This window comes from Phyllostomus discolor, chromosome 9 (assembly GCF_004126475.2).
Source record: "Phyllostomus discolor isolate MPI-MPIP mPhyDis1 chromosome 9, mPhyDis1.pri.v3, whole genome shotgun sequence".
NCBI lineage: Eukaryota > Metazoa > Chordata > Mammalia > Chiroptera > Phyllostomidae > Phyllostomus > Phyllostomus discolor.
Window position 1 is genome coordinate 47178844 of NC_040911.2, and position 27276 is coordinate 47206119.

At 37.4% G+C, this 27276-nt stretch overlaps 1 protein-coding gene across 6 annotated transcripts in view; it reads left to right on the top strand.

The window, feature by feature from the left end:
* Positions 1–27276, top strand: part of PTPRM (protein tyrosine phosphatase receptor type M) — an 801251-nt gene that overhangs the window by 197804 nt on the left and 576171 nt on the right. For all 6 annotated transcript variants that reach the window (XM_036009302.1, XM_036009304.1, XM_036009303.1 and 3 more), the window contains exon 2: positions 5018–5140. In XM_036009302.1, coding sequence (XP_035865195.1) covers positions 5018–5140 — 123 coding nt within the window. The remainder of the gene's footprint in view (positions 1–5017; positions 5141–27276) is intronic.

Below are 27276 nucleotides of genomic sequence, written 5' to 3' on the forward strand. Positions count from 1 at the left end.
ATATTTCTATTGGCTATCTGCATGTCCTCTTTGGACAAGTGTCTGTTCAGGTCCTTTGCCCACTTCTTAATTGGATTGTTTGTCTTTCTGGTGTTGAGTTTTGTAAGTTCTTCATACATTTTGGAGAGTAACTCCTTATTAGATATATCACTGGCAAATACATTTTTCCATTCAGTGGGTTCCCTTTTCATTTTGTTGATGATTTCCTTTGCTGTGCAAAAGCTTTTCAGTTTTATGTAGTCCTATTTGTTTATTTTTTCTTTTGTTTCCCTTGCTCAAGGGGATAAATAAGCAAAAATACTTCTAAAAGAGATGTCTGAGATTTTACTGCCCAAAGTTTTATTGTCTATATTTCTTCTAGGATTTAAAAAAAAACTTTTTTTAAGGATTTTGTTTATTTTTAGAGAAAGGGGGCAGGAGGGAGGAGAAAACATAAATGTGTGGTTGCCTCTCATGTGCCCTCTACTGGAGACCTGGCCCACAGCCCAGGCATATGTCCTGACTGGGAATCAAACGGCAACCCTATGGTTCACAGACAAACACTCAATCCACTAAGCCACACTAGCCAGGGCTCATCTAGGATTTTTATGGTTTTGCAACTTACATTGCAATCTTTTATCCATTTTGAGTTTATTCTTGTGTATGGTGTAAGTCGGTAGTTTAGTTTCATTTTTTGGGTATATATCTGTCCAGTTTTCCCAACACCGTTTATTGAACAGACTGTTTTGCTCCATCGTATTTGTCTGAGTTTCTGTATCTGTAAAATGAAGATCATAGTGTCTATCTTCTATGGTTGACATTGGGATTAAACAAGTCGTCAGTAAATATTATCCCCTAATAGTTTTAATATTAATATTATTATCTCATAGATACTGTGAATTATGTAATCAATCATATTTTTCTCTTTGCCCTCGCTACCCCAAACTCAAAATGAAATTTGTGGCTAACTTCCAGTTAATGAACCTGGTGACATTTTTTTATTACTTGGTTGTGATGGTTGAGTCCTCACTGCATTCCTGGTATAATGTCATTATTTTTTATTTGCTCACCTTCCTTGCTTTTTAACTTAAACTTTGTTTTTATATTTGTTAATTTAATTTTATGTCATTGTGTAGCAGAGAGTGTCCTGGAATAGGCTATGCAGTCATCATTCCAGTACAGAAGTCACCATTGTTGTTGACTGCCTGAGAATTTGACATTCATTGATACTTCCTTTTGCATGACAATGCAGTATTCACTTAGCACATTGCAGTGTGTTGCATTCACATTTTGCTAAGGAAAAGCCTTTCTTGCTCAAGGACTAATGTGGGCATGTGAGTACATACACATGTGTGAGTGTGTGTGTGAGAGAGAGAATATGAATGATGCAGTCACTGCCCCACCCTTCTTTCATCACCTTTTCTCCACCTTATATATGACTTGGTTTAGGCTTGATTTCCCTCCACAAAGAAAAATAATTTACTTTAATTTGACAAAGGAATATAGTCCATCCATGAGCTCTTGGGCATCGATCTAAGTAAGACAATTCTGTGCAAACCTTGTCAAGCCTGCTGCTGATACATTCCTATGTATGATGGCAGTCTGTGTTATTCTAAAAACCAGGGAGAGTTACTTTTTGGAAATACTCATTCACTTCAGTGAGTTTCAGCAGACTTTGCTTCCTTATCATGTTCTCACTGGCCCCACAGCATTTACAAAAACCTGGCCAGCACTCTGTTTTTTGTTCCCACATGCTCCACAGAGGACCCCACAGGAGTGTGCCTGCAGGAATGCTTGGCTCTCTTTACCTTTGTATGAAATACACTTTAAAACTTCCAATTATATATTCCAACTGTTTGCAATGAAATGAACTCATGAGAGTAATTTCTGCATGAGGTATATATGGTAATAAGGATTTAAGAACTAATGATAAGTGATACGGTTAAATATGCTTGACACTGTGTTGCACTAACTTTACATTTGCTGTGTAACTGAATGGTTAGAAATACCACATGAGGTACATGTTCATTTCACAGGTAGAGAAATCAGAGTTCAGAGTGCCAAGTGATTTGTCTGCAGTCACGAAGCTAGGAGAGGAAGGATGGGGATGTGCCAGACGTTTGCCCCCAGAACCCATTTGCTTCCACCAGCACACACACAGAGCTGCCTTAAAGCCCAAAAGTTTAATTTGCTCACTCTCAAATTGGTTATTTCAATTCTGATATCTTTTACCTTAATCTCATCTCATTTAGCTCATTAAACCACCTTTGCTATTTTAAGGTCTCTCATCTGTTGGATGAATGCCAGTAGATCTGAAAATTGGTATACAGGGGGATATAGCTTATGGCAATAGGAAATTCATAGTCTATCCCATTTTTAGTGGTTTGATAATCATACATGGGTCCAGAAAGAACAATATGATACGTTTTATGTTTCCTTTCAAGTGATAAAAATAGCTGTATGCAATTGGAAAATTATATCCCTGCACCAGCATTGCTTAGTCTTTGGAGTTGCTGTCAGCTGTGCATTTTCTTCCCCTTACATTTGGTTATATCTGCAGTGCCAACAGTTGCTTCATAAACGAGATCTTTGACCAGCCTTGAGTTGTTTTGTGGGTGCCTACAGCTCTTTCTCACTGTTGAGGATTTCACTGCAGGACTTCCATCAGCATGTTATCTGTGTTTTCATCGAGTGGGCTCCTTCTCTGTCTAAATTCATGGTTATTTTTTTGAACATTATTAGTGTTACCTGCTGTTTGGATTTATTGCTACAGTACAGAAGCTGTTTTCTACATGAAATTTAGGGTTTGCAACCAAGGGAAAATATTTTTCATACATGTTTACATAGTCTTCTAACATTTCTTACCCAAAATTGGAAAGTTGTTAGTATTATGTCCTTTAAACAAATCCACTATGGTTCTTTGAACTTGTTAAAACTGAATGAAAGGAAAGTTTGAATTACCACTTACTGTCAAGCTGAAATATTGAGTTGATGCTGTATTTTTGTAGTGTGTTTCTGTTCCCAGTGGATTATTTAATTGACTGGTTTTGTTAAGTGTGTTACAGAAGACAGTATCCAAAGCTGCTAATTTCACCATCGTGCCTGGAGCTTCCAACTAAGAGAAAGTTAGAAAGCTGGAAGAGGCCTTTTAAAAGGTCCGAGGTCCCTTGACTCTGCCCTATTTAACATTAATCAGTGATTTGGAGGAAGATACAGGAAGCATGCTTATCAAATTATCAGATGACCCAAGTCCTAGGAAGGATGGCTAACACCTGAATAACAAAATCAGGATTCTAAAAATTCTAAACAGGATGGAGTGATGCACTGAAAACAGGTGATGGGGTTTAATGAAGATAAATGCATGTCCTATGTTTGCATTCAGAATGTCACCTGCACAAGCGAGGAGAAGTGACTCAATGGCAGTGATGGGAATTTTAGGCTCGTATTGGGGGTTTCAAGCCCCTAGAAACTCAAAAGGTACCAGTACTCTCCTCAGACTGCTGAAAGAGCACATGGTCTAGGGGAGTAGCCAGGTAAATTTAGTTCTGGGAGTCCTTCTTTAGGAAAAGTGCTGATAAACCTGTGAGTGTTCAGAGAACCCCTGCCAGGATGGTGAATGTCTTCCTACCTTCCAGTAGGACGAAATGGGGGGAGCAAAGCATGTTTTGCCTAGAGAAGTGAAGACTTAGAGCATGACAACTCTTTCCAAATAATCAGCTTTCTTGTGTAAGCTGAGGGTTTTTTTTTTTTTTTTTTTTTTTACTATTTCTTCAGAGGGTAGAGCTAAGATAAATGAGTAGACATTTTAAAAAGCAGAGTTTGGGCCTTCATAAAGGGGGTTGGTCTACATGGTAGAGATGCTTTTTAAAATTCTAAGTGCCTCACCTGTTCATAGCTGTCTGTCTGTCTGTCTGGAAGGCTGTAGAACTGACATAAGCATTTGGATGGCAGTTGGCCAGGTGACTTCCAACATCTGTTTTACCTCTGAGGTTGTGCAGTTGTTCTTTCATTTATCTTGCTGCCAGGGCGTACATTGCAGAGGTAGTGTAATAATGCTCATATTTTTGTGTGTTCTTTACCAAAACCCTTTATTTTTACCATTGACAAGTAATTATAATTCATACAATTAATACCATTACATAATGGTTAGCAGACTTTTCATAATATACTGTAATTGATATGGTCAGTTTAATAATTTATTTTTGAAATGTGAAACATTGGGGGAAATATTTAATACTATAATAATTCAAGGAAACAGGAGACATTTAAGGATGTAGGTTGGGATTCAAAGTCATCAGGGTGCCCCAGGGTGCTGAAATAGCTGAATTTCTTTATATATGCTGCATTTTGTTTTATCCTTTTTTTAAAAAAAATTAAGTAGCCTCATTTCTAGCACCAAAGTTTAGCAGATATTTACCACATGTTTAGTTTTTAATTTATAATTTATTCTTGCCTTTAGAAAGTGTGGACTCTAAGCAAATTTATAATCTCTTTTAATTTTGAGACCTCAAATATCTAAAGTATTAATGTAAAACCAGTTTCTAAGTTAGACTTAGAATAATCCTTAGTAAAATATTTTGCAATTTATGTCCATGGTCTCTATGCATTTTGTTTCCCTACAGTTACGGCAGGGTTGTGATGAAAACATTTCACTTTTAATTCTGGGGGACAAATTATAATGGCTTTTTTATTGAAAATACATTGAACATTTTAGGTGGTTCTATTAAAGTTTTGAACACAAGATCAATTATTTCAAATTCCCATGAATCCAGAAATATGAATTATAAATTTGCTTAGGTCTTACTTTGAATTGGATTTTACAAGTATTGGTTCTTTGTGGTGAACAGTATAATATACTAGTCAAGTAATACTGGGCTAGTGCTTAGCAAGGGTGCACTAGGCTCAAGATCCACTTTCCAGAACAAAGGTCAAATCAAATTTAGTTAGCATCAAGTAAGTTTATGGTTACTTGTAATCATCATAGATTTTTCAGAGATCTGGCGTTATTTACATTACTTTTCATTCTGTTACATTTTAGGAGGTTGCCTCTTTGATGAGCCATATAGCACATGTGGATATAATCAAGCTGAAGATGATGATTTCAACTGGGAGCAGGTGAACACCTTGACCAAACCAACTTTTGATCCATGGATGCCATCAGGTTTGCATTTAGTTCTGAGGTTTTTGTTGTTGTTTGATCAGAGGTTCACAAGACTCTTGATCACAGTAAATATTCACTAGGTATTGGTTGAATGAGTGTGTTGGTTTTTGAGTGTGGCGGTCAAGGGCAGAGTAATGAAAATGCTACTACAATTAAGAGGACCAGTTACAAAGATTACTTTGTCTCTCTTTCTTTAGAAACTAATTAAAGCTTACTTCCCTTTACATTTGGATACACCTGAGCTAGATTAATGGGTATTTCCCAAGTAATCCTTTCCCAAATGGCAGATATGGGAACTAGATTGATGTCTCTTCTGGCAGATGTGTCTAGTGAATGGAACTCTAGGTGGGGAATTGAAATTACAAAATCTCAATCACAAATTGGAGACCTTGGGGGGTAACTTAAACTGTCCTCAGGGGCTTGCCTGGCACCTGGAAGATCTGAGAGGATGCCAGATATCTTGAAAGCATTCTGCAGACAAAATGGTAATATATACATGTGGATACTCTTACCCCTGTATAAGTGCTTAGTAAATTTTCTGATGAATAACATTTTGTTCCACTGAAGACCAGCAAGGATTCTACCTTATATTCAGAAGGAAGAATAAGAAGACAATGGTTAGTGATTTCTAATCACATTGAAACCTGATTATTTTAGTGGACACCCTGTTCAGGATGTGATCTTGGACATTTTTTAAATTGTAGATTTGCAGATTCATTTTATAGATGGGGTGAAGAATGTGCCCCATTGTGGATTCAGACTATAAAATATGTTATTCTGATTTGGATTTCAGGTAAAATATTTTTTGTACTTTTTAGTGACTGTAAAGTTCTTTATTAATTCACCTAAATGTAGCAATAATTACATTTAGTAATCTTGTAAAGGTATCTTTAAACATGAAATAGAGTCCATTGTTGTTCTTGTCTCAGCTCTAACAGTTATGATACCCACCGTTTTCTTGCCATCTCTTTCCCACATTCAGTTCATTAAAACTTCAAAGAGAGGGACATTGAGCTCCTTATGGATTTACTGAACTCCAAAACTGTTCTACCTCTTGGTTACCTACTGATGGCTGACAGTCTCCTTTTTTGTCTCTTCTTGTGCATATGTGTGCTTTTTGAATATGACTTGTTTGAATCAGTGGTAGTTCAGTTGTTTTTTCTCAGGTTCCTGCCTTTATTCTTGTTGACTATGGGAGAGAGAAAAAGAGGAGCAGAACAGTGCTCCCCTGCAGAGCTTTGCTTTTCCAAACAGCTTTTCACCCTGAAGGCCTTTTGGTCAGTGTCAGCTGTTCTCTGCAGGGGATCCAGCCTGTGCCCAGAGAGGCTGGAGGTGGATGAGGCTGTGCTACTGAGAAGGGTACTCAGATTTAGTCCTCGTGGATTTCTCCACCAGAGTTTACACAGACTTTCTTTATGTATTTTAATTTGGTGAACAATTTGTAATTTTTCACCTTAGGTAGTTGATTTTATTATTGTCGTCCTTTAGATTGCAGCCCAACTTGGAAAAATTGACTTTTACACAGTAACCCCATATTGCAGTATCTTCTTCAGCTTCCACTGGTTCTATTTTTGTTAGACAATTACAAGATTCCCCTTACAAAGGGGAAGAATTGCTTCTTGTCACCATCTTACCCTTTTTTTCCCATGATGTCCCATAATGCAATCTCAGACCAAGTTGTCCAAGTTTTAAATACAGAAATGATGGGACCCTAGCAGAGGCCATTACAAAAATGGTATTAAAGATCAAAAACCAATTGTATTCTGAAACAATCAGTTGAGTAATTGAGGGAACAGAGGGGAAGCAACTTTCCAAATATCTGGTTTTTGAAGGCTCTCTGGCTTGTGAAAGAATGAAGTAAGGGTATTTAGATATTATACTTGAATTTACTCTTATCTGTTGACTAATAGAACACTTGGTGATGAATATTAGCCTTTTGTAGCTTAATATCTCTGAATATTACATATTCTAACACTTTTTCAGTTCCATATGATTTCTGGTAGTTACAAATGGTGTGCCTTCAGCCCCCACTCCCGAACAGGTTATAAGTCATTGTTGGAACATTCAGGTGGTTTGGGTCTCAGCAGGAAGATGGGGAAAGGTGAGCGGTCCAGTTTCTCTACTTCTCTATGCCTGTGGGCATAGCCTAGATGAAACACGTTTTAGTTGAAATGTGATAATTGTTCCATTGATAATTATTCCATAGGATTAAATTTTTGCCTTAATATAGAACTTCAAATGCTAGTATTTTTCCTGCTATGTATTAAACAAAGTTTAGACATTAAAAGTTTTTTTGAGCCCTAGTATTTGGTAATCGTGATGCTAATTATGGTGGAGGACGAAGGGTTATAAGAAATTATTCTTTCTCCCTCAGAACTTACCTACTTGGAAAAGAAAGTTACAAAAATGCAATTAGTGAACAATCTTAAATGGTATATAGTTTTGTATATGCACACTATATATATTTTATATGTGATATCGTATATATACATACTATATATATTATATATGGCTGAGAGTTTTCTAAGAGCTGTCTTCTCACCAAAAGCCCAATATGCTATAAAGGATATGGACTAGTGCCCAGCTGACCTATGCACCTAAAATGAGAAGTTAAATTCTCAGTGAAATATCATCGTTAGAAGTAATTATCATCTTACAAATTAGCATATGGTATCCTAAAGTATGAATTTTAAACTGAGTTTTCAAAATGTGTATATAGCTTTGAGTTTTAAATTAATATTTAGGTTCAAGGGCTTTCTCCTATTCCTTCTCCGCCTTTCCTCTTATCTTCTTCCTCCCTCCTTTCCATTAATATACTAATGTATATACCATAATTTATTCTTTTCCAAAACATTCCAAAGGTGATCCTTTTACACTAAAACAGAAACTAGGTTTTTTTTTGTTTTTTTTAAGATTTTATTTATTTATTTTTAGAGAGGGAAGGGAGAGGGGGAGAGAGAGAGAAAGAGAGAGAGACATCAATGTGCGGTTGCTGGGGGCCATGGCCTGCAACCCAGGCATGTACCCTGACTGGGAATCGAACCTGCGACTCTTTAGTTCGCAGCCCAAGCTCAATCCACTGAGCTATGCCAGCCAGGGCAGAAACTAGTTTTATGAATTTCTCAGGATAAACAGGTGGCAAAATCAGATACCATCTTAACTCTTTAAGGTTAATATTTTAAACCTTTATGTAAAATATTATTGGATTTGTTCTTGCATGTGTATTTGTACTTGGTCTCACATGTGTAGGCTGGTTCTGTGATGCCTTGGACCAGGGGTTGGCAAGCTGTGTCCTGCAGAGCAAATCCAGCCTGCTGCCAGTTTATGTATGGCTTGCAAATTAAGCATGGTATTTACATTTTGAATGGTTGAAAAATCTAAATAATGATAATATTTTGTGACACATGAAATTTAGACTTCAGTGTCCATAAACAAAATTTTATTGGCACACAATCATGCCCATTTGTTAAACATTGTCTGTGGCTGGTGTTAAGCTACCACAGCAGAATGTGTAGTTGCAGCAGATGCGGCAGTGCCCGCAAAGCCGGGGTATTTTCTGTCTGGCTCTCTGCAGGAAAACTGTTAACCTCTGTCTTAAATCATTTTGGCACCAGCACGTATATGTGGCTTTGGACTCTTCATTTGTATTGTTACTGTTTTCTATGCTTATATTATGATTATTAATATGCAAACATTATTTCACATTTGCCTCACTTTCAGGTTGTATGTTTTGCAAACATTGGACTATTAAAATCAGTAAGAAAAAACATGATGATTAGGATTTTCTCTTTCGCATAAACTTGCTGTCTATTAAAAGAATTGTGATTTTCTTTATTGTTTTAGTAACAGAATTCTTGTTGAAACTATTGTGATTCTAAGAATCAAATAATCTGTCAAGATGAATTTAAAAATTATGACAGTGAGAGACTAAAATTTTTATACTAATTTCTAAATTTAATTCAAATTTTACTTTTACTGTGTACTTTGAAATAGGTACTGCAGTGTGTAGGGTTTGTTTTTCTTTCTCTTCATGTGTGAGGTTAGTTTTAGCCACATTTTAAAAATTTACAGTCTGGAGCTTTATACAAGTTGACTGGATAACTACTCTGAGTCTGTGACATTGGCTCTGGAAATGCATATGCAGGGCAGACAGACACCAAATCACTTACATTTCTGTATTTGAAGTCAACATTTATGTTACAATAGTTATACTTTTGCAGCTAGCTTTGAATCATACAATTTTTCTGATGGTGAAACTATGCCACAAATGGTTAATTTACAATTAATTGATCTCCATTAGCAGGGGGGAACTTTCTCAAATTTAGTCATAAGGATTGCCACTTTGTGTGCAAGAACCCTTGATGTAGTAACCAGTTAACAACCAGGTACATTTTGTTAGCACTGGTTCATGCTGGCACTTTATATACTGTAATATATATATATTAATTATCAGATTAGATTAAGAAGGGTTTATGATATAAAAACACCTACACACTTTGACAATAGTTGATTTTTTTAATGTTCTCAAGTTATTTACTTAACATCAGTTAAAAGATTTTTGTCTTACAAAGTTATAGATACTTCCAAATTCAAAACCTAATGTAATAAAATCAATAGTTTTCTGTAATGATAAGGCCTGTCACCTTACTCTACATGACGTATGGAAAAGAAGATAGAATTCAAAATTACATTATTCTAAACTTTACTGTTGTATTGACATTCCTGAACCTTTGACATAACTTAATTCAATGTTCATTTACTGAGAAGTACTGATGTATCTGATTTTGTACCAGACTATAGGAAATTCATAGTCTGGTACAAAGGGCATCTTTGTATCCTCAACACACACACAGCACGATTTGTAGAACTTAGTATGTTTTCAGAATGAGGACAGAAAGTGCACAGGTCCTGCATCCAGGGAACTTACAGTCTAGTGAGAAAGGTGGCTATTAGCCCAGTGAGACCCATTTTAGACTTTGAACCTATAGAAATATAAGATAATAAGTTTGTTATGATATAGTTGATGTTTTTCTATTTTATTAAACTATGGTGATATCACTTGTTTGTCACGATATGATTGATGTTTTTATATTTTATTAAACTATAGTAGTGAACTAGTGTTTGGTTCTATAAAATGGATATTTTACAAATCCCATGGCTTATGTATAAGAATATGTGACCCTGTTTTATATTTAAAAAATAAATAACAACTTTATTTATAATATAAAAATATAAAGATAGCTTATGGCCAGAAGCATTTGATACCCATAAAATTGATATTTATTTCTGCCTACATGGTGCCCTTAAGATATCATGCCTCTAAAAAGGCTATAATTAAGTGAATTTGGGTCCTGGTGCTGGGAAAATGAAACATTACGCTTAGTGCTTTCCTGCTAGTATAGCATGTGTCTAGGGGAAGCTCATTTAGCCTCCCACATCTGAGCTTTACATATTGGAAATTGGGAGTGGTGTTGTTTCTGATCCTTATGGAAATGGTATGACTAAGGAATGAATCACCTCTCTGGGAGGCCATATGAAAGGCAGGGGGAAGTGCGGGGGATAGAAGAGTGCTCTGCACTCTTAGTGTGATGACCCAGAAAATAGAAAAAAAATGACTGTCTGTGTTTGTGTAGAGTCGGTTTCACTTTTGGGGAAATGATGGATTGACAGACAGAGGAATTGGAATTTTCTCTTTGGGTCCATTCTTCATGCATGTTCCTCTTTCTAGGGAAGATTTCCCTACTTATTTATACTTTGGGGCTTATACAGGGCTTAGTGACTGAAGAAAAGACTAATAAAAAAGGCTTGAAAAGATAGTTTCTCTACTTAAATATCAGTGTGTAACTAGTGAGTAACATTTTTGGCACAGAATATTCAGACAGTTGTCTAATTATCTCATTCATTCTTAGAATTTTATCAACATTCAACAAATATTTATTAAACACCTGCTATGTGATAGGCACTGGTAGAGATTCTTAGGACTCATCACTGAATGAACCAGATAGGATCCCCTCCCTGGTGCACTGCATGTTCTCAGCATGGTAAGATTGTTCTTGGATTAACAAAAAATTATACCATTTAAGACTATGTTTTCCATCATTTATTAATGACTTTCTGGAAATGAATACTTAAAAAGTAATACAAAATTTAGCTCATCAGACTCAGTACATTATAGCATCAAATTCAGCTTTCCTGTATGCTTTACCTTAAAAAAAAAGAGCAAAAACATCTAGATTGCACAGTGTAGCATATTATGATCATGCTCCTTTTTAAACTAAAGTAATCCAGTACATGTAAATGGCTCCTAGCAGTCGACAGAATTTGCTTTTTTGCTGTATATCATTTGATCCTCATGATGACTATGAGAGACTAGGTGGCATTACCTCTCTTTTATACCTTAGAAGACTGAAGGTCAGAGGGATTAAACTTGTCTCAGGCTTCTAGGTGAGAGAAATAGCTTCCATTTATTGCTCTTCTAAGTGCCATAGAGTAATCTTCCCACGTGAGCACATCATCTGGGAAGGGGATTAGTATTCATCCCAGTTGGCAACTCTTTGGATCTTGAAATGCACAGGAACACTAGTGGGAGCTGCTGGCCTGGCCCAGGTCAGATGCCTGCTCTCTTGTTTCAAGAAAGCAGAGCTGTAAGCTCTGAAGCTCTCACTTTCTCAGACTCCTCATCCACAAACCATCAACGTATGTAATGTTAGTAATCTGTTTGTGGAGTGACAGAGCTGCAGTAGTAGAGTCTCTGCCTGCCTGCCAATTCTGTAGAGGAGACAGGCAGTCAGGTAGTAAGCAGAGAGACGTGTAATGCAGTTGTGGACAGTCTAAGGGCTGTGAAGAAAGCCTGAATCAGGATAAGGGCTTAACAAGTGATGGGAGTGGTGGGCAGGAACAGGCTCTCTGAGCAGAGACTGGAATCCAGCCAGGGACAAGTTGGCCATAGAGGCTGAATTATTGGGATGGAGGGAAGAGTAGGTGCAAAGACAGGTATGGATGAGCTCTCCTGAAGGAGTGGGGTGGTGGTCAGTGACAGCTGTAGAAAGATGTTAGAACCTGCCTCATAGGGTTGTGACCAGGTGAGACAAAAGAATCTACTTTAGGAACTTAGCCTTGGACCTGGCCCAGGGTTCAGGAAATGTCCTCCTTTTATTATTGAGTAATTTGCAGAGTAATTCAGTATGAATTCATCTTTTAGCTTAATTTGTACTCTCTGTGAGGTCTAATTATTTTTTCTTTTAAATGATACCAAATAAGAAACAGAAGATACAGATCTTCATATAATATTTAAATAGATTAAAAAAGCAAGCTGAAAGAAATCCATTAAAATACCAACAATTTTTGTCATCACAGTAAGATTTGGGATAACTGTCGTATCATTTCTATTTTAAATATTTTTATGACAAAAGTACAACTTTATAATGAAAACTAACACTTAAAATTTGAAGGGGGTCATTGAATTTGGCATGATTTTAGTTTATTTTCAGTATTTCTAGTCACTGAAATCAGGAATGGAAAACAGTTTAACTGTCCTTGAGTATCTCATTCAGGCGTCCCATAGTGAGGTGCTGCCAGACGTGCAGTTATCAGACGGTCATTGACGATGCTCTCCCTCACTACATCTCCCTTGTGTGACTGTGCTGAGGCTTAAACTGGGTTTCCAGTTAGCTTCTAAACAGTGGATTCTGAGACACAGTGAAAGAAATTGAACTGGAATTGTATTCGGTCAGCAGTTTCTAAGTTAAACAATTTAGAAAAATAACTATAGATGAGAATAAAAGGTCTATTTTGGGTGAGGATAGTTCTTAATTAAACAGCACATGGCTCTGGATAGCCTCATTTTAACATAGTGTAAATAATTTGTTCCACTCAAAGGTAAAAACATAACAAAATTTACCCTCTTTTACCATGTTTAAATGTACAGTTCAGTGACATTCAGTACATTCATGTTGTTGTGCAACCATCTCTATCACCCATCTCCAGCACTTTTCTTTTTATCTTCCCAAACTGAAACTCTGTACCCATTAAATACTAATTCCCCGTTCCCCATTTTTCCCTTTATAACCTGGTAAACTGGATTTCAGCCACTTGGTGCTCTTATATGGGTACAGATGATCTTATATGAATCAATGATTTGTGTTGAAGGAAACAGGTTTTTATTAACAGGGTTCCAACCTTGGGGGTGCTGAGGGCACTCATGCTCACAGCCTTTCTCTCCCATGAGACCCAGAACTTCTCTTGCTCCCCAAAAGGCTACAAGCCAAAATCAGTCCCAGAAGTTCCCCATGTCCTCATCCATCCTTAAGCCAGTCACACAAACAGATCTCCATGCTCTCTGGAATGTACACTTGTGGGTTTCAGAGTCACCATCCTGTCAGAGCAGCTTTCTCCTTCAGGATCTGGGGTGCTCTGTTATCAGCCTCTCCATGTAGTGGTCCAGGAACCATGTGCCATGCTATGCTGGATCATGGTGTCCAGCATCTGAGACACCATGATCCAGGGTATGGGCTTCTAGGAGTAGGCTTCCATTCAGGAGTAGGCATCCATCCAGGCTTCCATCCTCTGTGGGCTCAAAGCCCTTGATAGGCCCTGCATCTCTTGGTCTCACAAGTACTCCCATTCATGTGGGGAGCAGAGCCAGTGGCCCAGAATTTCCAAATGCCAAAAGCCCAGAGGGAAAGAGCTTGCACCAAGCTCCAAATTCCTGTATCAAGAGCCCCTGCACCAAGACAGCAATGTCCTTCAGAAGTGACAGCTCAGCATTCCTGGTCATAGTTCAGTTCCAACCATCTCTCACAGCCTGAGTCCTTCTCACAGTATCAGTTTCTCTCCTCTGAAGCTGCCTTTACTCCAGCCATCTGCTCACCAGTGAGTCTATGTGCTTGGCCAGGCAGGTCCCTGGCAGCGCCGCCCATTCTGTCACTGTCTTCTGTGTAGGAGGGGTTCTGAGGATGTTTCCAACAGGCCTCCAAGACCTCCAGCCCTTCAGACAGACCCAAAGACAGACTTTGTGTTTTTTGGTGTGCTCCAGTTTTAAAGGCTTGGCTCAGAACTTCCTGCTCCGCCGAACATCTGGCTCTTTCCATGGTATGTTAGTGTCTCCCATTTTTGTCAGCTCCCCAGTGTCTTTGACCCTCTTTCTGTTGCCATCTTTAGTCAGGGCAAGGGTTCCCAGCCATGCACAGGCATCCAGGGTGGGCATCCAGCCCCCACAGCTCATGCACAAGGCACTGTGTGAGCTTTCCCCCTGGCGATGTTATAAGTCACTCTGCCAGAGCACTTTCTCACAGTCACATACACAATTTATCCCGGGCAGTGGCCTTCTTCTGTAGCTCTCCCCTTCAGGAAGTTAATCTTACTGAGACCAGCTGTTAACCTTCCTTTGTTATGCAGTGTGCCTCAAACATTTTGCTTTCTGCTCTGTGGGCACCCTTCCCTGCCCGCCTCTGCCTTCTTGCAGGATTTAGGAGGGATGGCGGGGTTCCCGTGCTTTCCATGAACCCATGCTCTGACCTACCATGTTACACCATCCTTTGGTATACACCACTCTACTTTCTGTCTCTGAATGTGACCTCTCTAGGTACCCCATATAAGTAGGTTCATACAGTGTTTATCCTTTTGTATCTGGCTTATTTCACTTGTCATGTTTTCAGTGATTCAGTTTTTACATGCAAAAACTTTCAAGATCAGGGCATTTTTTTTAAAGCATCTTGATTTTCAATAGTTAAGTGTTTCAATGGGGCCAGTATATTATGTATGACTGCTTATTTCAATAGTTTATATTCAGTGTCCAAAAAATACATTTTATTTTATTTTATTTTATTTTAATCATTGTTCAAGTACAGTTTTCTGTCTTTTACTCCCATCCCAGCCCACCCACCCATCCCTCCCCACCTCCCTCCCATTTCCACCATCCCCCTAGTTTTTCTCCATGTGTCCTTTATACTTGTTCCTGTAAACCCTTCCCCTTTTAAATTTGTTCTTATTTCCTGTCTTGGCTGATTGAAAACTGTTACAAAAAGTAAGAACAGTGGCTTAGCTATTTTTAAATATTTGCTAAAAAGTATACAAATGAGTCTGTATATATAAATCTGTGTTTTTAAAATGGGTTTATTTCTTGCTTAATTTCCCATAGAATTGTACAAGGTGACATCATAAGAGTGATGTGAGGTCCAAGAATGGAATAAACAGGCTGGTCAGTCATGCCAATGTTGTAAATCTCTCAGAATCTGAGTTGAGGAGCAGGCGAGAGGTGCAAGAGGCAAGGTCCAGGGCACTGGGATGATGCAGTGGTTATAATAGGGAGCCAGAGAAAATGGCACAGCGGAGTTGATCAGCACTTACATACACTGCATTCCATCTATTATTCTGCTAGTGCAAGCCACCTCGAGCTGCATGGACCTGGTCAAGTTGTTGGAATGGAGAAACCTCCTTTGGTAATAAAAGTTGAGAGAGGGGACACTGGGTTTTGATGTAAACCTTGGAAACAGTCCTGTAGTCTTCTAAGCACAACTTCCTCATTGGATTGCAGAGGGGTTGGGGTGGGATGATTTGATAATGATTTATTTAAAGACCACAGAGCCTAAGGCTGAAGAAGACTTGACACTTGGGTCTGGGGCTGCCCAGTAGTAGCCTGTCTTTATGGAGGGCAGGATCCTGGGGCCAGATGAGTTTTGGATGACCACTGATAATACCAGCTTGCATGGCCACTGGCAGATTAATGGGGGCACTAAAGTTACCCTTGCACAGACACCCACACGGGGAAGGCCTTGGAAATATTGTGTGGCCCCAGGCTCCTGTTCCCCCATTCTCCTTCTGCTTGAGTCAAGCCAAATCCCCACAGGCCCAGGCTACCCTTTAAGCACTTTCAGGACTTCCCATGTTCCAAGAAATGGAAGAGCTGAATAAATTGAAATAAGAAATGTTAATTCTGGGTTATTTTTTCACCTTAAGTCAGGGAAAAACTCAAAGTCCTTTTTGATAGCCCCAGCTGTTGTGAGGCACTGGAGACGTGTGTTCCAGGCACTGGTGGTGTGGTGGTGAACTGCATTCAGTCTTCCAGGAGACATACAAGTGGTGTGGCCATTGCTCTGGTGGGGTCAGGCTGCTGCCCAGGCAGAGACTAGTGGGTGAGGGCCAGTGGAAGGCCTCTTGGAGAAGGGGGCTCCTGATTGGGCCCATGAGAGTATGAGGATAGAGCCAGAGCAGGTGGGCATGCCAGGAAGAAGGAAGGAGCCTCCTGTGTTCTGAGGCAGTGAGTGGAGGGTGGTAGAGTGCAGATCTGACAAGGCTGCTCAGGAAGCTGCTGAGATCAGGAACTACAAACATCGCAGACTGGGGAGGGGGGGGAGGCAGAGAGACAAGCTTGAGGAGAGACTCTCCCCAGGCCCTGTGGAGCTGATGAAGGATGTGAAGCCAGGAGGTAATGTGTTGATAATCTGGCGAAGAGAGGAAAAAAAAGAAATTATTTGACTATGTATGCATAAAGGAAAATTCAAAATTTCTCATAAAAGGGTCTCAGGAAAAAAGATATAAGGAAATTTGGTTAGTAAATAAATACCACAAAGCATATGAATATGTAGGAGAATGTCCTTGTTCTTAGGAGATTAATGCTCAATTATTTAGTGGTAAGTGCCTGGATGATTGTACAGAAAAAAGTGTTTGTTGAAAGAAAGTATATGTGTACAAGTGTGATGTTAACAATTGCTAAGTCTAGGTTAAGTATATATAACATTAATTAAACTAGTTTTTCAACTTCTCTATAGTTTTGACACTAAGCAAAATTTGCTATGTATGTAGGAAAACAAAAGACACGTGACTGAGGTACACCAACTAAATGCCATGCCACTGTGATTCTTATCTATGGGTGCATTTTAGGCAAAATGCCATCCTGTCAAATCACATTGAAAATCACATTTATGTTTAAAAAGCTGGTTGACCCATGTCTTTCCTTTCTGAGCACATTGGGATGATTCCTTGGTCTTTGCTGGAGAGCTTTAGTGGAGCCAGTGGACTGATTTACAATGACTAACTTCAGGGATATAATTTTAGGGCTTTCTAAAATAGGACAAATGTTTCACACTGTGACCTTATGCCTCAGTGGGTGTATCAAGTATAAAGATCTATACCTATTCGTAGATATTTTGGTGACTAACTGAAACTTTATAATAAGATGCATAAGGAATTATTAAATTTTATATTTGGATCCATACTTGTATTCATTTGTATTCAGTGTAAATGAATATAGAAAAAATCATATAGACTTTCTTGGCAAACTCCATGAAATGATTGTACAGATTGTTATTTTAAATAATTGGCCTCTAATGCATAGACTGGTATTTTATTCTAGGAGATTTGTGATAAATTATATCTCAAAGTGATATTTAAAAGCTTAAGTGGTTGAAAGAGAAATAAATATGTCTATTTGATTAATTGTCAGCTGGACAATCATAAAGCCTCTCTGTGGGGGGCAGACAAATGGAGATAACTGATAATGTTGCAGGTGAGTGTGCGAATCAGATATGCAGTGTAGCGTGTGAATTTAGTGGCACTCTCAGAGAGGGTGTCACTGAACGTTTGTTTTTCAGCTCACCTATCCTTCTTTGTAAACATTAGGTAGTCTAATACTGGGTTGTTTTTTAATTTCGTTTTTCTGGTTCCTTTTAGAGAACTTGAGATGTCATTTGTATTTATTCTGTTACCCATAGAAAATGTACTAAATATTGAAATCCTTGGCATAAGACGGAGACAGGGTTTGATCCATTGCTATTTAAAGCAAATATCAATCAATGAGGCTTCTGGTAGTCATCCTGGAAATCATGAAATTTCTCTTTAGTCATTCCTTTTCATGGCGCTCATTCTTTTCAACTCTGGAATGTGACACCTGTCCTGTTAAACACACATTTTATGAAAATGTGTCACCTCCTCAGTTGTATTCTATAGACACAGCGTGCCTTAGTTCCTCCTGATCGTCCTGGCTCTGTGGAGTGACAGGCTGCGATTTGCAAGCAGGTCAGACACTGAGTTCAAGACAAGTAACCTTTCTAACACTGCGATCAATGCTTGTTATTTGGAAAACAAAATGATACAGTTTGTATTTTTTAGCAGATAGGTCAGTGGAGTCAGCCCATCATTGACACATGAATTTGCTACTTGGGCTAGATGACTCAGCTCTGACAGGAATGTTAATTTATATGAATTGATCTGGGTCTTGCTCTTATAAAAAGATATTGGACATTTGTAAATATATAAATAACAAATTAATAATTTAAATTAATTTATAAGTTAAGTTAAATGATTTAATAATTTGTAAATTATTAGAAATAATTGGTTTTACCCATCAGTCAAACAAAAAAGCACATTTTGAACAATAGTGCTATATACTAGCTTTGATAAGAGTTTACCATAATATATTTTGGTCGTATTTGATTAGTGTTGCTTTGAAAACAATTTTTAAATATGTGAATTTGTACATGTCATATTTAAATACTATCTCTCCACATGTTTCCAAAAGTGTGTATTGTGAAGCCCCGTGAATATATTGTCATGAGGGTGAATAACTTTTGGAAAAGATGCTGGGAGAGATTAGCTGACCAAGGAGATAGCCTTTGTGGTAGTTAGCAGTGGTGGCGAGGAAATGCTTAAGTTTTCACCTTCCAGAAACATGGGAGGATTGTGTGTCTCTGTCCCTTTTGATGGAGATGTGATCATTCCTGATCTGGCTGGTGAAGTGTGAGTAGAAGCAGCATGTGTCACTGTAAGGCTGTAGCTTCTCTGGCCAGGTGCCCAGGTTCTCGTCCCCTTTTCCTGCCTTAATTGTGGAAGCACTGAGATGCTTTTTAAGCCTAATTACCCGAGTGAGGAAAGTTGAACTTACTTCTCTAGATCCTGCCCCCAACACACACACACACAACTCACACACACAGCTGACTAAAAAGGCATGTATGTGCCTGAATGAGTGAGAAAGTTCTTTGTGTTATGCCAGGTTTGAGGTGGAGGGTTGTTTGGTGAATGGTTCTCAAGTACTTTGTTCTTAGGATTCTGTTACACTCTTGAAACAATATTTTGAAACATCCTAAGAATTTTTGTTCATGTGGGTAATGTCTATTTACATATTCTGGATTAGAAATTAAAATGTCATCAAGGAACATATATAAAGGATCCACTGACAAAGCCAAAGGAGGAAATGATTGACAGTGGGAAATGGGGGTGGAGGTGAGGAAAGTAGTGGCAGGAAAATGGAGACAACTGTACTTGAACAACAGTAAAAATTAATTAATTAATTAATTAATTAAATTTAAAAAATTAAAACAAAAATTTGAGAAGAGAATACATAAGTATTCATTCCATTAGCCATCAGAGCAGTGATATATACCTGTTAGCAATTGACAGGGAAATAGGAATAATAAAGTCAAATCATGCCATACTGTTACCATGAAAATAGTTTTGACCTTGTACACTCCCTGAAAAGTCTTGGGGATTTCAGGGGTTCTTAGAAGACACTTTGAAAACCACTGACCTAGATCCTCTTAAATGATATGTCCATGTTGATTTACAATTAAAAGCTTGGAGGAGTCAAGAAAAAAATAAGGGACAAAGATTTTGGAAATATTGCAAAAAGGATATGTCTGAGTGTTATAATTCACTTTTATTTTTGCATAAAGATAATATAAATAATGCATTCCTATTATTGAAAGCTATTTCTTTTTTATACTAATAAATACCCATTTTAAATGAAATAATATGCATAAAGTTGCTAGTATAAACTCAGATAACTGTGAACATTATTAACTCTGTGGGGGTTGAGTTTATTAAATCTCATGCTCCAGAAAAAATTGAAAGTAGGATTAATATTCATATATTTGAAATTGTTTGGGTGTAGGCTTTTTAGACAGCAGGGGTTTGGATACAGTAAATTATCTAAACTTATTTATATATCGTTGAGCCTTTATAAATTCATTCACTAGTGTTGCTTCTGAGATTTCTAACTGTGGAATTGTCATATATATTATCATGATAAAATAATTTCAGACCCTTTTATTATGAAGTGTATGGTGACAAAATGACATAAAGATGACTGAACCCTATTCAGGGAGACTTGGAAATTGTGCTTGATAGAAATTGCATATGAAGTGAAACAAACCCTGTAGGTGAACTTACCATTCACATTATCTTCCTTCAATAGCCCTATTATGTGAGATACATTTATTTCTAAAGATATGAGTTCTAACAGAATTTGCTAGTACTTGAAAGACATACTAGATAAACAATTTCCGAGTGTGATGTCACTATAGCCATGGAAAGGGTTACCAGGGAAATCTGATGATCTTTGTAAATTTGTCCAACTATTATAGATAGTTAATACTTAAGCTTGAGGAAGAAGAAAGAAGTATATGACCTTTCTAGCTCTTTCTAGCGTTAGGAACTTTTCTCCTTTTTCAGTAAACACTTATGAAGCACCTGCTGTGGGAAGGCACAGTTTTTTATCCTGAGAGATAAAGAACATCACAGACAACCTAAGTACAAAGAGGTGATGCTTGCTTGATAGAACAAGCATTAAAATAGAGTAATGCACTGAAAGAAAAAAGAGAAAATGAAATTCATGAAGTGACAGATTCACTAAAGCTTAATTTCATCTACTAATTGCCTATCCATTATGGTGGCTTTTGAAGCCTGGGGCTCTCTTTAGAAAGTCCTTGTTATTTGCAGACCCCTGCTAGTTGAAAACACTTCAGCTTCCTAAGAAGATTTGATAGATGTGATCAAGAGTCTGAAGTAGCCATCTGCCCATTGGCTGTTGCTGACATCCACAGCTTCCCTAAGATGCATCCTTCTCCTTTCTCAAGCAGAATTGTATGGAGCTAGGGGCTGCCTTCACTGAGAGAGGGAGAGGGAGAGGGAGAGGGAGAGAGAGAGAGGGAGGGAGGGAATATGTCTTTTTTAAAAAATTGATTTAATCTTTATTTTTTTCCCATTACCATTTAGAGTATGTCTTTATAAAACATCTCTACTTGGTTCATACATTTTTACACTGACCCTGAAAAGAGAAATGACATGTAAGTTTATTTCAACTTTTAAGTAACAAAAGTATATAGTTGTGACTGGTATGGCCAAATTTCCTTTAAATGAGATAGTATTTTCTTAACTTATCTTTAATATTATTTTTAAATATATATATATTTAAGATCTTATTTATTTTATTTTTAGAGAGAGGGAAGGGAGGCAGAGAGGAAACTAAACATCAATGTGTGGTTGCCTCTTGCATGCCCTGCATGGGGGAACTGGTCCGCAACCCAGGCATGTGCCCTGACTGGGAATTGAACCCCCGACCCTTTTATGTGTAGGCTGGCACTCAATCCACTGAGCTACACCAGCCAGGGCTTTAATATTATTTTTAACAAGCATTAAGATAAATTTCTAATTTGGGTAATTCCTTCAGTCACTCAGATTTGCTGTTCTATTGGATGGTGGGCTTCTTGGCCCAGGTGACATTGCTCTACTTTAGTTAAGATGCAGTGTCAAGTTGTTACAGATGAACTAATAAATACACCCTCTGCAGTCTCCTCCTCCTCCCTTGTGGCCCGTTTAAGGGTTCTTATTTATTCTTGCATTTCATGAGGTCTTTATCATTAGTGACCTTCCCTGGTAGGGAAGAACAATATTTTCTTTAATGACATACCCACTACAAAGCAAAGAGCAGAGAACCTCCTGAGCTCCAATATGATCATTTCACAGGCAGATTTCAATCCAATTTCAATCCAATATGATCATTTCACAGGCCACAACCTGCCCGTGTTTTGATTCTGAGTAAATCCCAGAGGTCCGATCTTTTTCAGCCACAGATTTTCTGAGGTCAGTGGAAGGAGTAGAGAGAAGCTATCTATCCTCATTTGCCTGTTTACATGTCCACTCACACAAAGAAGGAAGTTTCCTTTTCTTTTTCTTTAGCTTAATTTATTGGGGTGACATTGGCTAATAAAACTATATAGGTTTCAGGTGTACAGTTCTGTAATACACCATCTGTACATTGCATTGTGTGTTCACAACTTCATGTTAAGTCTCCTTCCATCACCATTTATCCCTCTTTACCCTCTTCTCCTTTCCCTACTTTTCTTTCCTTCTGGTAATCCTCATACTGTTGTCTGTGTCTATGAGGTTTCTTATTTTGCATAATCCCTTCACCTTTTTTTTCTACCCTAAACACCCTCCTTTTTGACAGCTGCCAATGTGTTCTCTGTACCTATGAGTCTGTTTCTATTTTGTCTGTTAGTTTATTTTGTTCATTAGATTCCACATATGAGTGAAATCATATGGTATTTGTTTTTCTCTAACTGGATTAGTTCACTTAGTATAATGTTCTCCAGGTCTACCCATGCTGTTGCAAAAGGTAAGATTTCCATCTTTTTTATTTTTTATAGCTGAGTAGTATTCCATTGTGTAAATAAATGTACCACAGCTTTTTTATCCACTCATCAGCTGATCGGAACTTGGGTTGCTTCCATAGCTTGTTAAGTAACCAAAGCTATTATAAATAACGCTGCAGTGGACATAGGGGTACATACATTCTTTCAAATTAGTGTTTCAGATTTCTTTGGATGTATTTCCACAAGTGAAGTCATTGGGTCATAAGGCAGTTCCATTTTTAATTTTTTTGAGGTAACTCCATACTATTTTCCACGTGGCTGCACAGTTTGCATTCCCACCACAGTGCAGGAGGGTTCCCTTTTCTCCACATTCTTGCCAGCAGTTGTTGTTTGTTGATTTATTGATGATAGCCATTCTCACAGGTGTGGTGAAATCTTGTTGTGGTTTTAATTTGCATTTCTCTGATCTTTAATAATATTGAGCATCTTTTCATATGTCAATTAGCCATTTGTATATTCTCTTTGGACAAGTGTCTATTCATGCCCTTTGCCCATTTTTTAATTGGATTATTTGTTTCTTTTGGTGTTGAGTTGTATAAGTTCTTTATAAATTTTTGCTAATAATGCCTTGTCAGATATATCATTGGTAAATAATCTTCTCCCATTCTGTGGGTTGTATTTTCATTTTGTTGATGGTTTCCTTTGCTGTGCAAAAGCTTTTTAGTTTGATATAGTCCCATTTGTTTATTTTTTCTTTTATTTTCTTTGCCTGAGTAGATGTATCAGAAAAATATTGCTAGAAGAAATGTCTGAGATTTTACTGCCTATGTTTTCTTCTATAATTTTATGGTTTTGAGTATAACATTTAAGTCTTTAATTCATTTTTAGTTTATTCTTGTGTATGGTGCAAGAAAGTGGTCTAATTTATTTTTTGCAGGTATATATGTCCAGTTTTCTAGCACTATTTATTGAATACACTGTCTTTACCCTATTATGTATTCTTGCCTCCTTTGTCAAATATTAATTGACCATAGAGGCATGGGTTTATTTCTGGGCTGTCTATCCTGTTCCAGTGATCTATATGTCTGTTTTTATGCCAGTGCCATGCTGTTTAGATTAGTATGGCCTTGTAGCATAGTTTGATATCAGATAGCATGATTCCTCCATTCTGTCCTTATTTATCAAAATTGCTATGGCTATTTGGGGTATTTTGTGGTTCCATATAAATTTTTGGAATGTTTGTTCTATTTCTGTGAAATACACTGTCAGTATCTTGATAGGAATTGTGTTGAATCTATAGATTGTTTTAAGTAGTATGGACATTTTAATGATGTTAATTCTTCCTGTCAATGAACCAAAGAGGGAGATTTTAAAAGTTTTAGTTTCAACATGCCTTCTGATACAAGTGACTTTTTTCTTCCTTGGTTAACTTATACCATTCAGTTCAAGTGAGGTAGAGAAGAGAGCTCCAAGACTTCATCCTTTGAATTCAAAAAATTTTTTCAAAATGTTAATTGTTGTGAAACTCTTTAGAAGCATTACATTTGTATTTCTTGCCTTTCCTGCTATTTCTAATAATCAGTGGGGGAAAATGATTGGTTTTCAAAATTTTAAGCCCAGTGCTTTCTAAACTAATGAACTTTTCTCTAATATATTAAAAAGGAAAGAAAGATAATTCCCTGAGGTATAATTCATGGGAATAGTTGCTAACACTTAAAAATTGGAAAGGGCCCTGGCTGGCGTAGCTCAGTGGATTGAGCACAGGCTGCAAACCAAAGCATCTCAGGTTCGATTCCCAGTCAGGGCACATGCCTGGGTTGCAGGCCACGGCCCCCAGCAACCGCACATTGATGTTTCTCTCTCTCTCACTCTCTTTCTCCCTCCCTTCCCTGTCTAAAAATAAATAAATAAAATCTTTAAAAAATTTGGAAATGAGAATTGGTTAACAAAAATAAACACAGAATGAAACCCACCAATCAAACAAATACATAAACACAACTATGAGACATTTACACAATGGAATACTACTCAGCTATAAAAAAGAAGGAAGTTTTACCCTTTGCAACAGCATGGATAGACCTGGAGAGCATTATGTTAAGTGAAATCAGCCAGTCAGAGAAAGAAAAATACCATATGATTTCACTCGTATATGGAATCTAATGAACAAACTGAACTAACAAGCAAAATAGAGTCACAGTTACAGAGAGCAGGGTGACAGCTATTGGTGGGGGGATGTTAGGGGATGGAGGAATTGACCAAAAAGGAAACAGGACTCATGGACATGGACAACAGTGTGGCGATTTCTGGGAGGAGGGCGCTATAAGAGGACTAAATGGTAATGGGAAAATATACAATAAAATTCATTAAAAAACAATTTTAGCCAAAGGAATTATTCTTTGAGAAGGTAGTTTATCATATTTTTTATTATTAGGCTTTCTCTGTCATTTGAAGATACAATATAAAAATAGGTTGTTTTGTAATAATTACATTCATGGGAGGCATTTTCACCTACTTTGTAAGTCTTTGTAACAGCAAATGAAGTGATTATTCCACAAATGTCTATTGAACTGCTGAATGGATTTTGAGAATAGGATACATCCATATTCAATAGGTCCTGTGATCTAGATCTTTTTGATTAAAGGGCTTTCTAAAGGAAATGAAACTCTTCATCCTTTGCTAAGAATTTATAAAATACAAAAATGTACTAAATACGGTGACAAATTCCAAAATTTCAGTGTTTTAACACTGTAGACATTTTCTTTTTATTCATATAGTGGTCTAGAGGGGTTGGAGGTTTGGGGGTTGGCACCCCATTTCACACAGACATCCAGTTTGAAAAGACCTCTTCCATCTATAGCATGCATTCTCCAAGAGTGTCCTCATGTGGACATCTATATGGTAAAGGAGAAAATCTGTGTGAAGAATGGTGTGGGAGGTTTCTGCCAGATTTGCAGAAAACAAAGTCATGTGATCCCTGCAACTTGCAAGGGCATCTGGGTAGTTTACTTGGATGCCCAGGAAGAAGAATAAAAATATTTCACGACTAGCTTGTAGCCTCTGCCACATTTCGCTTTAGAGGAATATTTAAGATTAGGTCATAGCCCTGGTAAATTATTGTAAGAGAAAGATACTTGAAATTGAATACAATGATGACTTTTTGTCCTTAAAGAGTGCCATCTTTAAAAAGTCCAGTTATTTGACTAAAATAAGTTTTGAGAGTTAACTTTAACTTAATGGTATTTTGATATAAAAGTCAGTGAAGAATTAATCCATAGCTGGTAAATCTTAACACACCTAGAGCCTTTCTCAAGCTTTATATTATTAAATTGTGCTCTAATATTTCCATAAAACAGGTAGTCTCTTACCTTAATGCTGAGAAGATAATTTCCAAGATATAGCAGAGATATATGAGTATATGTTTCTACTTAATGTAGTAAAGTAAATATTATTGAATAAATGTCAGCTTTTCCAGGGAAATCACTGCATATAACCTCTATGGATAATATATTTGTTAAAAAATCAATACTAAGAGTAAACAGATTTTTAATACAACTGAGGGAACTTCCTGATAAACCGATATGCCAACCCATGAATTAAAGCTATTGATACCAGTAGATCTTTACAGATGATTTCATCATAATTTTTGTAGATGATTCTCCATAATGGTCTGATGTGATGTATCAACTTCAGTTTTAACCTTGGGTCTGGTAGATTGGGTTTATTGCAGAGGTATGTAAAGACTGTTTGGGCTTCTCTTTCTATACAAGAAAACTCCAGAGGGTGCCAAGCCCATGACACTCTGTTTTCTCGCCTTCTTGTTTTCTGTTCAGTGCTCTTTAGTTTGCGGCCCTCCTGTCTACCATCCCTCTGACAACATCTGTGCTCAACTTCTGGGGCCCCTACTTCTCATTCTGTGGGCCTGTATTTCTTGAACTGTTGGTGCCCACTGATTATATGACTGACACATGATACATTTTTTTAAAAGGTCAATCATAATTTTTAAAATATAATTTGAAGGGTTGTTTTTGAAATCAATGAAAAATAAAAATGTTTTCTTTACCATGAAAGAATTTTTAAAATTTTTACTCTGAAGATATCTACATAGCTGGCCCATGGGATTTCTTCCTGCAGAGTGTGTGTGCAAGGACCACATCAGGGAGCATCCCACATTTGAAAGCTGGAAGCTTATTTATTTCAACTTGGAGATAGTACTAAATAGATTCCCAAACCAAAACTTTGTTGCATTCTTTAGCTTTAGAAAACACTTTTTTATTCTACTGAAGTATAGGATGTGAGCTCTAAGTGTATGTCCAATAGGAAGTTAGCAGTTGGCATACTTACTAAGAATAAGTAAGTATTCTTACTTTCTTTACCTCCTGAAGTTACTTTCAGCACCTCCTACCTGTGGGACCTTTTTCAAGTTCGTTGACCCCTCTGAGCCTCAGTGTCTTCATTTGTAAAATGTTGAGAATATTATTCGTGTTATAATGTTGTTGTAAGAATTAAATGAGAGAATGTGTGCAGAGCTTATAACAATGTCTGATGCAGAGCTCAGTTACTTACTGTCTCCTTTTCTGGGGTGTGCTTTTGGTGGTGGATCAGGATTAGAAAGATTTTTCAAATGTTTTCCTCCTAAAAGTATTACATTTGTTTTTGTCCTAAATATCTGACATTTAGGTTCAAGATCCATTCAAGTTAACTATTACATATGGTTACGTAAACTTAGACCCTGAGGTAAGGGTCTAAGTTTACTATTACTATCATTTTGCA